At 42.2% G+C, this 17,164-nt stretch overlaps 2 protein-coding genes across 9 annotated transcripts; both read right to left on the reverse strand.

The window, feature by feature from the left end:
* Positions 1-13: 13 nt before the first annotated feature.
* Positions 14-11,939, reverse strand: zdhhc5b (zinc finger DHHC-type palmitoyltransferase 5b). Of its 5 annotated transcripts, none has more exons than XM_044206101.1 (12): positions 11,782-11,939; positions 8,843-10,329; positions 8,129-8,250; positions 7,794-7,951; positions 7,000-7,172; positions 6,743-6,845; positions 6,520-6,611; positions 6,074-6,206; positions 5,092-5,200; positions 4,577-4,683; positions 2,776-3,710; positions 14-2,251 (listed from the first exon to the last, which is right to left on the reverse strand). In XM_044206101.1, the coding sequence occupies exons 2-12, from the start codon at positions 8,989-8,991 to the stop codon at positions 2,146-2,148; spliced, it is 2,187 nt and encodes a 728-aa protein (XP_044062036.1). In that variant the 5' UTR covers positions 8,992-10,329; positions 11,782-11,939; the 3' UTR covers positions 14-2,145. The 5 variants fall into 5 exon arrangements, with proteins under 5 accessions (XP_044062036.1, XP_044062039.1, XP_044062038.1 ...); XM_044206104.1 differs by having other exon boundaries at positions 14-2,677; XM_044206103.1 differs by lacking the exon at positions 11,782-11,939 and adding an exon at positions 11,662-11,749.
* Positions 11,940-13,335: 1,396 nt separating this feature from the next.
* clp1 (cleavage factor polyribonucleotide kinase subunit 1) lies at positions 13,336-16,945 on the reverse strand. Of its 4 annotated transcripts, none has more exons than XM_044206110.1 (6): positions 16,797-16,945; positions 15,584-15,888; positions 15,289-15,396; positions 15,062-15,181; positions 14,490-14,627; positions 13,336-14,342 (listed from the first exon to the last, which is right to left on the reverse strand). In XM_044206110.1, exons 2-6 carry the CDS (start codon positions 15,854-15,856, stop codon positions 13,656-13,658), a joined length of 1,326 nt encoding a protein of 441 aa, XP_044062045.1. In that variant the 5' UTR covers positions 15,857-15,888; positions 16,797-16,945; the 3' UTR covers positions 13,336-13,655. The 4 variants fall into 4 exon arrangements, with proteins under 4 accessions (XP_044062045.1, XP_044062046.1, XP_044062048.1 ...); XM_044206111.1 differs by having other exon boundaries at positions 15,584-15,858; positions 16,797-16,936; XM_044206113.1 differs by lacking the exon at positions 16,797-16,945 and adding an exon at positions 16,407-16,768.
* Between the last annotated feature and the right edge of the window lie 219 nt (positions 16,946-17,164).

Consider the following 17,164-nt stretch of genomic DNA (forward strand, 5'->3'; position numbering starts at 1 on the left):
ATGACGCATTCAGTTTTTCATCAGTTTGACCTTTTTATTCTGAGAAGAGATCTTTTTAAAAATTCTTTATAAGGCCTTTTTGGAAACGTCTTTAATGTACTCGTTACAGATATTTGTGAAACTCGTTCCATTCATCACAGCCCACAATAGTGATATTTTATCTCACATAGAAGTATACCTACTATACTCATAGTTTCAAATTGTTCTATGGCCACCTTCCTTGGCCAGAGCAGGAAGAAAAACAACACAGGTTCTCTTTATCTCTGTACGACGGCTGCTTGTGCCATTAATGATGCTTCTTTTCTTACCACCCACACATGAACCAGGTAGGCATTTGACAATATTCTCACAAATATGCACGCCTGTGAAGCACGACAAACAAAAATCCACATGCACACCGAAGACATAGCCTGGGAGGGTTGAAAACTCACAACGCAGCCGCTTGGGTTGAACGATGATACTTGTGTGCTTCAAGCGTGTACTTTCCTCCACAGATGTGCTACATTCAGCCAGCTGTGACATTCTACTTCAAACACCACTGTGGGCCTTGACAGAAAAATAAATAAAACCCTCTACTGTAATGCCCCATACTGAAAGACACAAACTCACATACACACCTCCCTTCCTCTAATTATTCCTTTTTCAACATGGCTGTGGATAAAATAAAAGTTACTTTTACAGATTTTTTTTTTTAAATGAGCAAGTCAATCAAAAAATCTAACCTTACATTTTTTTCTCATAAAAGTGTAAAAAATAAAAACCAATAGAAAAAAACAACAATGTGCTTTGAATGGCAAAAAACAAAACTATCAACACAGTCTCCAATTGCAAACCAGTCCCTCCTCAAATCTATTCAGTGGCGTATTGCATTTACAATTATAACGTTTTTTCATAAAAAATATTCATACTTGTTTTCTCAAATGAAGAACAAACTGGTAGAGACTGGCTTGAAATTGTGTCCAAAACTAAATAGTTGTCATGTCTGGTGAAATAAATAAGCCCTTCCCTCGCTGCCCCTATTTGGCTGGCCATCTGTTAAAGGTATAAAGTTCTGCTCGCATCTAGATTGACTGACAGACAAAACATTACAGAAAAGTAGAAAAAAAAAAAATACACCAAAAAGACATACAATGATCTTAAAGCTACAAACAGATTTTGCATAATGTCTAACAAACATTACAAGCGTACATTCCACAAAGATGCTTGTGCTGCAATCGTGATTCAGAATTTCTTTGTGGCTTTCCCCCCCCAAAAAAAATTAAGCTCAATTATTTGCCACTTCAGCTGTCCACCAAAGGATCATCATTCTCTTTGGACGATGTCAATTCCAGCAAGAGCTCACGAGTGGCTGATGCAGCCATTAAATATGAACAGGCAACTGATTTGAAATCGCTTTCATGAATAATTACAGACAGTACATCTGCCACCCTTATCAATAGTCATCTTCAATACCTGACAATTTGACCCAATAATAATAATAATAATAATAATAATAATAATCTGTAAGATTTTATACATTTATATAAAACAATATTTTAAAAAAAGATTTATAAAACTAAAATGATACTGTGTTTATAGTTTGGACTCTCTCCATGACTCTTATTGATAACAAGTTGTGTGGTCCGTTCAGACAGAGGAGAAGAAGACGTTTCTATTGGTCAACAGCCCTAAATCCTCCTTCTTAAAATTCTACATCCACTGGATAAAGGCCATCCTTTCCTTAAGTGTCAGACATCGTGGTCAATACTTGGTGTGCTAATGTACCAAAGTAAAACAGCAAATCATTGAATAGCTATGCATTTTCTATAGACACATCTGTACCCAGCCGTGATCATACAGTCACATCAGTCTATGGCTCACAAAGTGGCTAAATGGAGACGAATTGATCCTGTGAAAAATGGACCAGTGTCTCCTTTTACTCTTTGTTCAAATCTGAAAGGCTAGCAGAGAAGAGTGGCCAGTGGTGGTACAAAGATAAAGTGAGTACCAGTCAGACCGGCTCCTTTAGTCCGTTGCTGCGGAGAACAGTCATTTTTCAGGGGCCTGCAGTCGTGAATAATATCCAGCTCAGGTAAGAGACAAGTGGAAGTAGTCCAGTGACTTTTTCCCCCCTCCTTGTGATAGACCATGAATGATGTCTGTCACTCAAACAGATATCTCGTAAGTGGTCCCTCCGACGCCTGTCACCTTCTTCACCCCGCCGCCTGGTTTGGATGTGGTGTGATTGGCCACAACTGAGCGAGAGGTGGATCTGATTGGACAGCCATCAGGAAGGGGAGGGGAGGAGTGGGGGCAGATTAGGATGAGGACAGAGGATAAATGGATGTGGAGGTGAGTGGTTCTACTTCAAAAATAACAACAAAAACAAGCACAAACAGCAAAATGTTTCTCTACCATTGATCTTGTAAGGCATTTGGTAACTACTTAGTGAGTGAGAAAAGGACAAGGACAGAAAAGGCTACAGGACAGAAGTAAATAGCAGAATGGTTAAGCATGCTTTCACAGAGCTAAACACATACTGGCATGCTGTTAAAACTAATGCACACATTCCACCAACTGAGCCAATACAACTTCCATACACACATCCAACTGTTAAACACTAAACAAGCAAAAGATTGACTGCAAACCGTGAAGGAGGAAAAGGAAGACTCACACAGATCAGGGAGGAAGAGCAGGGCTGACACAAACCAGGGAGGAAGAAGAAGAGGATTAGGAGAAAAAGGAGGAGGAGGAAGAGTAGTAGGCTGATGGATCTGGCGACGGATCATTACTCACTGTGGAGCCTGTTGCCCTCCTCCGGCTCCTCCCCCTCCCAGCACAGTGCCTCCTCCTGGGGGCCGAGGCTTGTGCTGAGGCCCTGCCTCCCCAATGTAAGACTGGGACTTGCCGAGGGAGAGGCCACGAGGTGGTGGGGAGACAGGGGGCTCGAGTGAGCGAGCCCCAGGGGAAGAGGATGAGGAGGAAGGGTTACGAAAGGCTCGGGAAGAGGAGTCCTGGTTATGCTGGAGCAGGTGCTGGATCTCAGGAGGCCCAGAGGAGGATGGAGGGGGCGGGCTGACGGCACGCAGGTAGGCTCTGTGGGGGGAGGAGAAAGTGGCAGAGCCCTGGAGCAGCTGCCCCTCCCTCTGCTGGGCAATCTGAGCTGAGAGGAAGGGCGACGTGTAGCCCTGCAGCCGGGTACTGGGTGACACCACCTCAGGCTGGCCTGTTATAGTCGCTGAGGAAAACAGAGCGTGAGGCTTCTGTGGCGACAGCTCGTGGACGGCTGACTCGAACTCTGGGCTCTCGGATGGTGTCAGCAGGCTGTCATAGGACAGGCTGCCATTCCGAGGCGTCTGATTAGCCAGGCTTTTGTAGCTGGTGTCTGTGGTGCCTTCTGAGTGGAGCGTGGCCAGCGGGTTATGTGCCGTGTGCGCAGAGCGCAGGCTGGAGGAGCGGGAGCCGCCAGTGGACAGAACCAGAGAGGATGGGTAGGAGGTGTAGGAGCGCCCAGTCAGGGAGTAACCCGACATGCCCCCCGAAATCCCCCCAGCAGTACCGCCAGGGCCTCCGGGGCCCTCACCCCTCTCCCCTCCCCCTCTGCGCGCCCCTACACCTCCCCCCACCACCGTGGCCCCGTCCAGGCTGCTCGGCTCCGAGCGGTAGCTAGGCTGGCGGCTGGACTGGAGGATGGAGGGAGATGGAGAGTCAAGACTCTCCCCACGGGTCATCTGGGGAGAGGAGAGAGACCAAAGGTAGAGAGGGGGAGAGGGTAAGGAAAAGTGTGATGAAGATGAAGGCAGGAGTGAAGGGGGGGAAGAAAGATGAAAATCACAATGTTACCTCAGGAATAGATAACAACACAAAAAACAACAGTTTTTCTACAGATTCTAACAGAAAATAAAAGAGTGGTGGGGAGAAATTGGATGCTTGACCAGTGCTCTACTCCATCATCACACTACTGGATTGGAAACATTGACTGGCTTGAACAAGCACTGACACTGCATGTCAAAGACTGTGTGTATCATCACATAAATGGAAATACAAATACATACAGAACATGAACTACACATTCCAGTCAATGCAGTTTCAGGGGAAAAGGATAGATCCACTCAAACACACAGAGACAGCCAAAGGGATAGACACACACACACAGATGACACTAGCTGAGACTTACTGATCGACCGATGGCCACTGAATGATCAATTTAAAGTAAAAACAAAAAAGAGGGGCATGGTATTAACCACAAAGGAAATTAGAAGGGGTGGGGCATATCAGCCACCAGACCATCCGTTACAATATTCTATGGGATATGTTTGTTCTGCTATCTTCACTTTTTTGTGAAAAAAGGTTAATCACATTCCTTTGTGTTTTACAAATGATAAAACAAGCTTGCTATGTAATAATCAACAAGGTTGTGTGTATTTAAAATAATCTATTTAGATTTACATCTGTCTTACATGTGTCTGTTTGCAATCAGGCAAAGACGTGTGGTTAACTTCCTTTAATACCCTTAATATACAGTATCTACATTATGTTATGTGATTAGTTAATACCCAATACCTTGAGGACTGTGTAAGTGGTAATTGACATGTACCTTGTTGGGGTGTGTGAGGGCCATGTGGTTCCTTCCTGGGCTGATGTAGGCTGGTCGGTACTTGTACATTGATGGTGTAGTTGGAGCTTCAGTCAATAAACTGCTCTCTGAGTAGCAAGAAACCAAAAGTGACATTTGAAAGAGGTAAAACACTTTAAGTACCTGAGCTGCACTTGATGGTCAACACTCAGCTGTTGACATATGAGGTGATATACCTGCAACTACCTAGGTTCACTTATGTATCTATGTGTGTGTGTGTGTGTGTGTGTGTGTGTTTCATGTTTTTATATCCTGGTGGGGACTTTAACCTGAATGCACACTAACCCATAGGGACTTGTGTCACCATGGGGACAAAAATTGAGGTCCCCATGGGTAGAAACTGCTTTTTGAGGGTAAAGACTTGGTTTTAGGGTACAGGTTACAATTGGGTTAAGGTTAGGGTAAGGGGCATTATGTCAATGACTGTCCCCCACGGGGATAGTGAAACAACGTGTGTGTGTGTGTGTGTCTCTCACCCTCCGTGTCAGCACGGGGAAGGCCAGGGTAACGAAGCTCTGGCTTTGGAGGAGGTGGAGGCTCTGCATCAGCTGACTGGCTCTCCATCTGATCTAGACTGCTCTTGGACTGGAAAAGACACACAGAAGTCATGTAAGCAGACATACAGTATTAAGACTGACAACTGAATGCCTGGCACAGAGGGCTATGGTAAGAAAAAACACAGGGTTATTCAGCAAAGAAGTTGAACTCAACGTTTGCTGCAACATCAGCTGCCAATGCAAAATGCATGCAAACGCACATTTCAGGAAGATTACTTTGTAACTTGAGCGGTATGGATTTATTGTTTACCTTGCAATTGTTGCAAGAGGATAAAACAGTTGTTGGCATAATAACTTATTGAGGTATCAGGTCATTTCATAAACCATTGTTCAAGGTTTTGGCGTCTGATAAACTTTCAAACTCACTGATGTACTCAAATCTTCTGTCCAGAGTGCTGCATGTTTCCCAGTTTTGCAAACCAGCCGCACATTTGAAAAGCTCAGCATCGGAACAGACCAGTTACCAGCAATTATCTCTAAATCAATTCCATACACATTCTTATAAGACTTGCGACCTGACTAGTAGGCTTATCAAATATATTTATAAATACATTTTCTGTGCTGCTCCTCACCTTTCAATATTTAAAACATGAAAAGAAAACCAAAGAACCTTGCACAAGAACTTTTTTGAAATTAAGACCTGGCAATATTTAAATGTGAAAATACATTTTCAATTGTTTTGAAACTAATTCAAAACACAGAAATTCTTACATAGGCAACAATTTTCTGTATTCCTAAAAGGGACATTTTATCCCACAGCAAAAATGTATACAGTCAAACATAGAGTATATACCAATAATTTCTGAATAACATGAAAATGTCTGTGGAGTTCCAACATCCAAACTTCAACATGTAAAATGCTTCTTTTTTGTTGTTGTTTGCTGGATTCAGTATCACTCACCCTGGTGCTGTGTCGGTCATTCTGGATGCCGTTGTCCAGGACCTTGGCTTCTAGCTGGGCCTCAGTGAGAGGCGGTCTAAGAAATGGTGGCTGTACTTCCACTGCCTGAGGGTTCCGCCACCGGCCTATGTATCTGTGAGAGAGACATACACATACATTTCAATCCCAATTAAAATGATACAAGCTTTAAACAACAGGCTTAGCACTATGTTGCTCTATTGACAAACATAACCTAACACTAGAAGCCACTCACACTGAAGGCTTGTACTCATATATTCCATTAACTAAACAGACAAGTGAGAACAATAAAAGGCGAGTGGAAAAGTAGAAGGAGAGAGAGGGAGCAATGGAAAGAAAGAGGCAGTGGAAAAAGAATAATTGTGGTGTAGCAGAGTGTTAAAGGAGGGCAGCAAACAGATGAGTGCAGAGGAGAGAGGAAGACTGACCTGGGGGCCTGGGAGCTGCACAGCACATGTGAAATATTCCTCAAGCAGCCGTTGGTGAAAGGGTTAACGCCTCCCCGAAACTTCCCTGTCACCTACAGTGAGAGGGGGGAGGAGAGAAAATTGCTCCGGCTCACATGGACACCAACTTTAATGATAAATACAGAAAAGAAAAATCTGTCTGAATGAATTCAACGTGATGCACACAGCCAGCTCTCGTATGTACCTGTTCATTTGTGGTCCTACCGCGGGCCACTAACACTATGTGGAACCCAGTCAGGCCAGCGACAGGGACAAAAAATAGACCAGCTACACACATTACAGCCATACTGTATAGGAGAGGGTCAGGAAGATTACAACAAATCCAGCAAAAAAGGGAAACAAAAATCAAATAGAAAGCTAAGAATCACAATGCAAAAATTGGGAAAAGTCCCATAATTTGTCCTGCATCTTTATGACTGCAGTGAGACAAGTGAAGGATACGTAACAGCAGCATGTGGTGTGTCCAGCTGATGGCGGTGGTGCAGGACATAAACCAAGCCAAAGCCAAATACGTTCATGATGTGAGTGGTAAGTGATAGCAGGAAGAGGAAGAAATGGCGATAATTCCTCCGACCAATGCAGTTGTTCACCCAAGGACAGTGGTGGTCAAAATCCTGAGAGAGCACGGGGTCAAAGGACAAGAAGGTGGAAAATGAGGAAAATAATGATGATAAGCAACAACTACAACACATCACAATCAGATGTCCAGACAATTTATACCTTCCACGCTCACACATGGAAAACTAAGAATAGGACAGATCTAGGTTGAGCAGTCAAGTCACACAGGAGTTTATAAAAGCTCACTGGACTCATTAGGACTTGCTATTAAAACTAAAAGACACACACACACACACACACACACACACACACAGGTATATTTAATGCAAATTCATGTAGTAGCATTTTCAGGCTTTGTGCTGTTGAGACTTTTTCAAATATACATATATTTTAATAATTACAAAGCCAAGGATGTGTTGTAAAAGTTCCACTGACATTCAATCAATAAGTGAAAAATACAGGAACAGTATAACAAGACAACCTGAGGAAAACATTTTTTAAAAAGAGCCTTGATAATCACACACCGTCGCCCTGTTCCACACAATTTCCCTGTATAACTTTCACTCATATTTGTATAATACTGTGAAATTAATTAATTAAAATGAATCTATTTTGGAGTTCCAATACAGCAAGCAGCCCATGATACTATGTGTGTGTGTGTGTGTGTGTGTGTGTACCTCCACACAGTTGTCGCAGACTGAGCAGTGAGAGCAGCGCGGCGGGCGGTAGAAGCGGCAGGTTGAGCACCACTTCATGCGCACCTGGATATCTTTGATCTCCACTGTCTTATAGAGCGGAGCACGGAAATCATCCTCTTTATCCTCATCCTCCTCCGCTAAAGACAACAGACACACACACTGAGGCTGTACTAGCATCATAATACCTGATCATATGCTCACCCTGCATCGTGTTATACTATTATTATAAAAGCATTGCATATGCATCATTAGTACATGATAACTAACTTTCTAGGGCAAAGACTTTCATACAAACACTGTTCACGTGTGTTTACCTCTGGGGAAGACTCCAGGGTCCATGAAAGTGGCCATGCAGAAGTTGGCAAGGGTGAAGAGGAAGATCACGGCAATGTAGATAGGAATGACAGAGGAAAAATATTCTGACAACCACGGGCACCTGGACAGTAGAATAAAGGATGGAAACAAAATTACACTTTGACATATTATTGCCATTACTACTAGTCTTTCAAAGTCTGACATATTTTCTTGGTCTATTCAAGACGGAAACAGCAGGAAGTAGATATTACACAAGCAGACTGGAATCCCTGCACTTGCTGGCAAGAAACAGATGGGAAAAGTGAGCAAGTAACACTCTACGCTCCATCAACAACTGCTGATAAGCCTTTGTGGAAGCCACTTTAGCCCCAAACAGCTCCAGTGAAGCAGTTCAGTGGCCAGAAATAGAAGATTGTAAATGGGGAGCTCACAGGTATGACTGTGAGGAACTGTGTGAAATGCGAGTGTTGATGAAAAGAAGGCTGCGCAGTTTTGCGCAGTAAACTTTCACTGAATAAATAAAGGTTAAACAATAAAAACAAAAACAACAGGACATCTTCAGATAAATCATAATGCATAGGGATATTTACACATGCCATTAGCAAACACAAATAAGTACAAACATTATTGGTTACACAGTGACACAAGTGTGTGTACATACATGTAGGCACTTTGCACCATGTTTGCATTATGTGCGAGGGAGAGATACTTACGTGAAGCAGAAGAAGAGAGTGGTGGATCCAACAAGGAAGGTGGTGGCTGCAGACACCGGGACATATCGGCTGGGTCGAAATGGACGGGGAGGAGCAGAAGCAGGGACACTTACTCCTCCCCCAACCCCCCCACCACTAAAGCCCGGCATCAGAAAAAAAGAGAGAGGGGAGGAAGACAGAGAGAAAGGTAGATATCTACTGTCTACCAACTGTAAAGGGTGCTTTACAGGTCAAAATGGCAAATATGGTGTTTGTTTGGGAGGAGAGGCCATGACTACAGACTGGAAAAGAAAACCAACACTATGCAAAGCAGCAATTGAATGGAAACATAAGGGATTCTTTGTGTCCAGACACTAAATGTCTCCTGGCACTAATACAATCACTCAAACAGAGGTTGTTGTTTTTTTATTTAGCAATATACAGCTCTACTTGCATGTGTACAGCTTGTTGTAAATATTTTATTTGTGTGCATAATCTTAATAGAGGCTTATAAAAGCAAAACTATACAAGAGCAATGTGATACAAAAATATGCGTAGGTAATTCATAAATATTTTTGTATGGCTTTAATGTAACTGTATTTGGTGCAACAATATAAATAAATCTAATCTTAAGCTGCTCCCTGGCACCAGTGCAACCGTAATGCTGCTGTGCATGTACACAAAAGCACAGACACTTGCAAACACAACTAGAAGTGGAGCAATCTAGGTTTCTCTCCACTCCTGAAACTCAGTGTTTACATTAATGCTCGTCACTGTGCTTGAGCTCTGATTTCTGCCTCTCAGAGAAAATGAATATAAAAAGAAAAGACCAGAAAAAATTAAAGAGGTAGTGGGTGGATAGCCAGCAGGCTGAAAGCAGAAGCGCATAAAGGAAAACAGGCAGAGGATTGAGCGCAGCAGCAGCAGCTGCTGATGACTTCTGTGATTGTCCCGAGAAGGCTTATTTAGGCACTGGGTGGGTGGAAGAAACTGAGGATGGCGGCAGGAGGGACAGTTCCAGCGTTTCAAACTAAGTCAGCAGGGGATAACAACAAAAAAAACTTTTAAACCAGTTGCAGGAAGCTGCTCAACATCAAACAAAGGTCCAGCTGGAATCTTTTTTTTTTTTAAACTGCTAAAATGCTAAAAATGATGTCTAGCCTTGCCTTTACAAGTAAAATAACTCAAATAGCCAAGCAGAGTCCCCTGGATCTTCTGAGACCCCTGCCTTCAGTCTTTGTGTCAATACGGGGACAAAATCAACTCATTCCAAAAAGAAGCCCTGTGTATGTCACCGAGGTGTCACCGCACTTGGCCGGGTCTGGGTGTAGAGACCTCTCCCATCTCCAAATTCTCTGCAGATAGAACTCCTTTCCCATTTTGCATCTCTTAAATAAAGCCATGTGCAGCAGTGGTGTTATGTAGTCTGATGCATTTTAGTCCTTTTCTGTCTTTTCTCCCCCGTCTTGTTTCACCCACTGGCCCTGTGGATAAGCTGTTGGACGCCTCTGTAAAAAAACAAAAACAAATTACACTGTCAGTGGGCAAAACCTAAATAGAAAAAAATAATTACAGCTAAAATGAGTACCTGATTAGATTAATTGGCAGCTATTTTGATAATCAATACATTTTTCAAGTAAAAATGCCAAACATTCCCTAGTTTGGGTTTTTTTTTTTAGGGAATTTGAAAATGTTGTCGTTGTTGTGATGGGCATTTCATTTTTCAATATTTTCTGATATTTTATAGACCAAAAGATGAATTGAGAAAATATGTGGCAGATTAAATCGATTACATAAATAGTTGTGGCCATGTTTCATTTTGCATGTTCAAACTTCATTGTCAAAAGTTAATTTCCTTGTTAGGTTGCAGGGCAGACTTATCTGAGAGAAGCAGAGGTTTCACAACAATCAGGCTGTCTAAATAATAATAATAGAGCCATAGTGTAATGCAAGCTTACACTGTGTCTCTATGTATTTCTCACCATTACTCATAAACAAAGTTGTTCAACAGCCTGCTGTTGCTAAACAGACAGCGGTCACCCTCAGGTGGTAGAAAGAAACACCACCCACTACTGGAAATTTATAACACCGTCGAGACAACGATCCGTGACGAGGGAAGACGCCTTTGACACACATATCAGGCTAATTTCCCTCATCTCCAGATGAAAAACTAGTCCGTGCGGTGTGAACACACTGACAACGGATCCAAAGTAACAGTGTAATCTGATAGTTTGGACACATCCCTCTTCTCAACAACAATCAGTACTAACAAATACAGAGCTTTGGCCGAGGCAGTGTGTCTGGTGTTAATCATCTCATCTGCCCCACAACAAACGCCCCCACCCGAATATAATGGATGTTAATCCTAAAATCTCCGTGTCGAGCCTTGCCTGTCATGTCACCGAAACAGTCTGCAGTTCGCGAGCAACATCATTATGTGGCCGCTCGAGCAAACTTAATCAATTTTCCGAGCAATAGTGACACACTGACAGTTGCTAACTGATGCCTTGTTTAAGTCTGTACCAGTCAATTGATTGACTATCACTTCATCTTTTAATCATACGTTGAAATAGACCAAGCGTTAAACACCAGGCCAGGGCAGTGCTAGGATTCAGTCAAGACAAAACTAACATTACCACAATGAACGTCATTAAGACACACTTTTTTTTAAACTAATAGACGCCGCGATGTTTTAGTTCAATTTAATAGTGCCCAACGTAATAATGAGAGATTTAAACGCGACCCACACTTAGTAATGAGTTAGCTCTTACCTAGCCTCGAAAGTTTTTTGCGACACTGCTCAGTCCTTTACCACAGCTAAAAGAGTTAGCTAACGTTACCTGGCTAGCATGGAAGATTTACACTCGCGGAGTAGTTTTCATTAACGGCTGACAAGATAACTGTAGCTCCGTCCAGCTAAACAGTCACCAAGAAGAGCAGGTAAAACAAGCAGGACATACCTGATGTCGAACATCCGAGCTGTCTTGCCTGTAGGGTGTGGGTCGTTACGGTCCTCCTTGAGTTAGCCGCTAGCAAACTAGTTAGTTCGCTTGCTAGGCCGACATCAGAATCCCGGAACTAGTCCGTCGGCCCTCAGGTGGAACGAACAGCCAATCAGAGACCGAGGAGGTGTGGTCTCAAAAAAAAGCTCAAACGCTCTGCATTCGAATATTTTGCTGATTTGCCATTAGGAGAAATGATTGTTGTGACACACACACATTTTTATCACCAAATAAAGTTAAAGGACTACAAATTGCTAATGTTGCAACAATGAGGAAGAACACGTCCACTTTTTTCATAAATGCATAAATGTTGTAATATTCCTTCAAATTACTTAATTAGATAGTGTCTGGATAAAGTTACTACAGATCAGCTAATTAAAAAGCACCAATAATTCTAGTGCAAGTATCTCCTCTATACATTTTTTTGGTTAAAAAAAAATCACCATCCTTGATTGGAAAGCTCAATTAACCACAAATAGAGAACAAATAACAATGTGGACATAAACATATAAAGGGGTTATGAAACTGAATTACTCAGACTGAAAGTTGATGTCAATTAAAATTCTTCCTTTCTACTTCAGTTGTCCTGCACAGAGACGTTTTAAAACTTCAGATATTTAAATGGACAGAATGCATTAGCAAGTAATACTACTGTCATTAACATTATTTATCATTTCTTATGAAAAACAAAAAACTAATACTAATGTGTAGTGGGAATTGGGAAGGAGTTTTAGTACTTCAGCTTGGTAAAGTTTTCACCACAGATCCCAGATGGTCAACTCAAATCCCCCACAACAGACCCACCTACGATGAAGCCACATGCTGCTGATTAAAGCCAATTTTTAGAGCAATAGCACAGAAAATATGCAATATTTGTTTGGGCATCACACAGTATATGTTGTTTTAATTTGAGATATTGTTACTGTATGTTAAGAAGTTGTGTCCAACTCAAATTGTTGTTCACATTGCTGTCATAACTTTTAGAGAAATATCCACAACTTAAAGATGTTTATCATTACAACAGCATATAGGCCTGTAGGATATTTGATGAGTTCCAGTATGCGCTGGCAGGTGTTTACAGGATAAACAGCAGATGACCTCTTATTGTTGTGCTTGTAAACAGTTACTGCCATACTGGTACTGTATGTCAGTTAAGATATGGCCTACAGTTTAGTGTCCTTTGCCCCACTTATGTCCAAACAGACATGGTGAACACTACAGGATAAATACAACAGAAGGCAGGACTTCACTTCACAGACACATTCATAATGAGTTTGCAATGTTGGATGAGGGTTTATGGAAATACTATTTGTGTGGTAAAGTTGTGGAATTTTAAAGCATTTTCCCAGGCTTGATAAAATTGTAATGAAGAGCAGACACACAAATGTTTTCATAACCAGTCCATTAGGTACTGGACATATGCAAATACATGTGAACTGATATACAGTGCATATGTAGGATAGGAACATATGCTGACCATTGAACTTAGTATAATAAACACAAAACAGAACATTTTACATTTAAAAATTTATTACCCCGAGAGAAAAAACTATGTTTATAAAACAGATAATCAAGAAAATATTTCCTGCACTGATAAAACATCCCATGCCAAAATATACATGTGGTCTATAAAATGGGGTATAATTTACAGCAGCCACCAATTTTAGTACTTAAATCTTTTTCTCTTTTGCCCTCTGTAGTCCTTGCAAAGCACAAAGACAACTAGGAATCAAAATCCAGCTCCTTTGGGACAAAATTCTTCTCAACATACCTCCTCCCTAACATGATCCCCACTTATTTTGCGACTGAGTCCTCTTCCCAGAAGTGTTACTTCATTTCATGTCCATGAAGCGGATGTCCATGATAAGCAGAGTGTGCCTGGGCAGTGGTCTGGGCGCTGGGGACAGCACCTTCATCACCTGTGTTTGCGTATCCACATAAGTCACCACAATAAAGCCACACACAGGGCTCTCCACTATACCCTTTCTGGCACCTTCCTCTCCGTCCTCAGCACTGCTCACGCTCAGCACATGATACGTGAGGTCTCTTCCTGGTGTCACAGGAACCAGCTTTAGCTGTGTGTCATCCTGAGACATTCCCAGTGGCAAGCACGAGTCTGGGATAGATGGTGCCCCAATCTTGTAGATGCGGACATCTGAGAAACGCACTTCAAAAGAAAAAGGGTAGAAGGACACTCCACGGAAGCCGTAGAAATACTCACGGATCTTCTCATCCCGAGTATCCCGCCGGCACTCCTTGGAGCGCTCCACCACCCCCCCGGACTTGGGTAGGAGCACAACCCGCACAAAATGAGGGAGGTCTCGTTTGAGTTCATTGTAGAGCCTCTCATGATCCAGCACCAGCACCACATCCACCTCAAAGGCAGAGGCACAGTGGACCAGAGCCTGGTATCCAGAGCCCTTCACCCAGCCGCAGGTGTTGATGATACAGCCTCCCACACTTGCCTTCCTGTTCACTTCACAGCGCTGGGAAAACACCTCAGCCAGGCGTGACGTCAGCTACACGTTATGAGAAAAGAACAGATTAAAGTGGGCAGAGACAAACAAAAGAACTGATGACAACGCAGACTAAATTTGGAGTTTGGCAGTGGGCTTTTGGCTTCATAGTGTTATGTTACAAAACGTCCAGAATCTTTCTTTTCTCACCTTGTTGTAAAGTTTGATGTTGGTCCCTGGGGTAGTAGAGCCAAAGTGGTAGACCAAAGGAGCCTGGACTGAGAAACCCTCCTCCACGTCTGCTGGACGCTCAATGCACAGTGCCGACACTGTCCCAGGTACAGACACCTGAGGAGCAGAATGCACTATACACTTAATATTGATAAGATTTAAGATTGCACTAGTGGCCTCTGGCACTTAAAAAAACAACAACCTTGAGAGCGTTGGTTGATTAGGAAGGGAGCACTGTAATTTCCATGACTATATGGATAAACATGCACTAAGAAACTCAAAATATTTGTTTTCCAGAACCCATTCGACATGTGATTGACAGAACCAGCTGTATATGGGCATGCTTTACTCCTAAATCTGTAATCTTTCATGACCAAGAGGAGAGGCATCAACTTTTCTATAAAACAGATGCTGTAGTTTCACTTTGCATGAATTCAAGATGATAAATCTGTGTGGCATGATACAAAATAATTAAAATATCAGCCGGTGATAATCCTCTAATTTCAGTAGTCTGGGTCGATGTTTATTATGATAACTCCAATTCATCTTACCCCACTCTGTCCGACATCCAGTTCCACCAGTGTTGGCCTCCGGCCCACCCTTACAGCATAGCTTAATAGCAGCCGGCACACTGTTGACTTCCCCACATCTGTAGGTCCCACTACCATCACCTGAGGGATGATTCATTATTCAATGTCAGTGCAAAATGCATTTACTGGGATCTGACAAGCTTGCATATAAAGGCCCCTGAAAACAGTAGTTCTTTTTTCAAACCTACCCTCGGCCCCCTCTCATTGTCGCGCTCTGCTTGTTTTCTCATCTGTTCCAGGGCAGCGTGTGTGTTCAAGTAGAGCAGCATGGGAGTATCCTTGGACACATAAGCCACCTGTGGTGATGAGGGAGAGACGCTGGTTATTTGAGCCTCACATTCATCAAAGGTCAAACTCACAAAGCCACACAGGTTTACATGTGATACCATAACCCATTAGAGAGTTGAATCACCAAGTAAGCCAAAATAAAAACCCACATGAAAACTTTCACATATTTGCATAGATCCTCCTCCAGGTGCTCACCTCTGGTTTCCCATAAAGATTCACACTGCAGCCTTGCCAGGTGAAAACTGCGATCTTGGAGCCTGGTCCAAATGTGTACTTCTTGTTGCGGTTCAACTCTGAGCCAAACACCTCAGCCATTCCTGTGAGGAGCTCCAGCTCAACTTGCTCTGCTGCCTCCCCTGCCTCCACCTCAAACCGAAGTTCAGTCTCCTTCTCCAGGTCAAACCTGGTGCTGACCTTCCCAGGTGTTGGAGCATCTTCACTCGTCTTTTCCACACCCTCTGTTGCCATGACTGACAGGAGGAAGTCTATGTTACAAACACCTGTCAATAATGTCATATTGAAAAGAAAACGTTACATGCATACAATGTCAAATACTGCCATATATTAAGGGATGCAATTAAAGACTATTTTCATTTTGTATTAATACATTTCTTTATGAGTAATCATTGACTATAATATGTCGAGAATATTTACAAATGTTTGTCAAAAGCTGAGCCACAAATTTATAGAATATTTATTTAACCAGGAAGTCTCTTGACATGCATCATCTCTTTTACAAAAGAGACCAGGCCAAAATGGCAGCATACACCAACACAGTCACATAAACAAACACAATTAATTTACTACATTCACATATAGCAAGATAAAATAGTACCTGAGAGGTTTGAAAGAGAGTTGCCCCAGTTTATGCCTCTCGCTAATAATGTTACATCTGAGGAACAAACTGGGGCTATAAAAAGAGATGCTTGACATTTTTAAACAATCGGATTACTCATTTTTTAAACGTGGCGTTTGAATGTTATATAAAAAAAAAAAGAGTTTACTTAATCATACCCACAGCAAAATAAACAGCATGATAAACTGATGCCACCAGGTACCTCCAATCCTAAGTAGCAACGCACCTCTTAACCTTACTGAGGGTTAACGTTAAACAGAAATATCTGCTCCTTCGTAACAGACAGTTAAGTCTTGGGCTAAGCGTTGGTTATAGTAAGAACATGTTTACTAATAGATGAGCACACTCTGAAAAAAATATTTAGCTCATCGGTCATTTGCAGGCTAAGACCAGCTAACGTTAGCATTTAGCAGACCGCAGCTAACTCAGCCTTACTAATTTCAGCAATATAGGCGGAATGGCAGCCTACAAACGCTCCGAATGTCAGTAAACTACCCCCATATTGTCAGGTGAATGCCTACGACTCGATTCTGTTTAATTCATAGTACTTACGGACTAGTTTCAAGCCTTATTGTAGAATGAAAATAGTTTGCAAACGCTTGAGGAACCGCTGCTATGGCTGGTCGCGTGATGATGAGGTCATGTCGTTGACAACCAATCGTGTTCAACGTTCGCTTCAGTTGAAAAAAATAAGGATCTGAGCAAAAAAGTTTGGATCAAGTTTGTTAATCGTTTAAAACTATCAGTTACTCAATCACTTCTTACAGCCGCATATGAAAATAGTTTTATTCAGCAGAGACAAACTTATATTGTTGTGATATGGTGTCAAGCGTTATCTGAGACTTTGAATGTCATTAAACCTAAAAGCGGAGCTTAAGCGACTTGAGATATGTAGACCTATCAGATGTTTTAATTTAGTT

The sequence above is a fragment of the Siniperca chuatsi genome, linkage group LG8 (genome assembly GCF_020085105.1).
Source record: "Siniperca chuatsi isolate FFG_IHB_CAS linkage group LG8, ASM2008510v1, whole genome shotgun sequence".
NCBI classification, from domain to species: Eukaryota; Metazoa; Chordata; class Actinopteri; order Centrarchiformes; family Sinipercidae; genus Siniperca; species Siniperca chuatsi.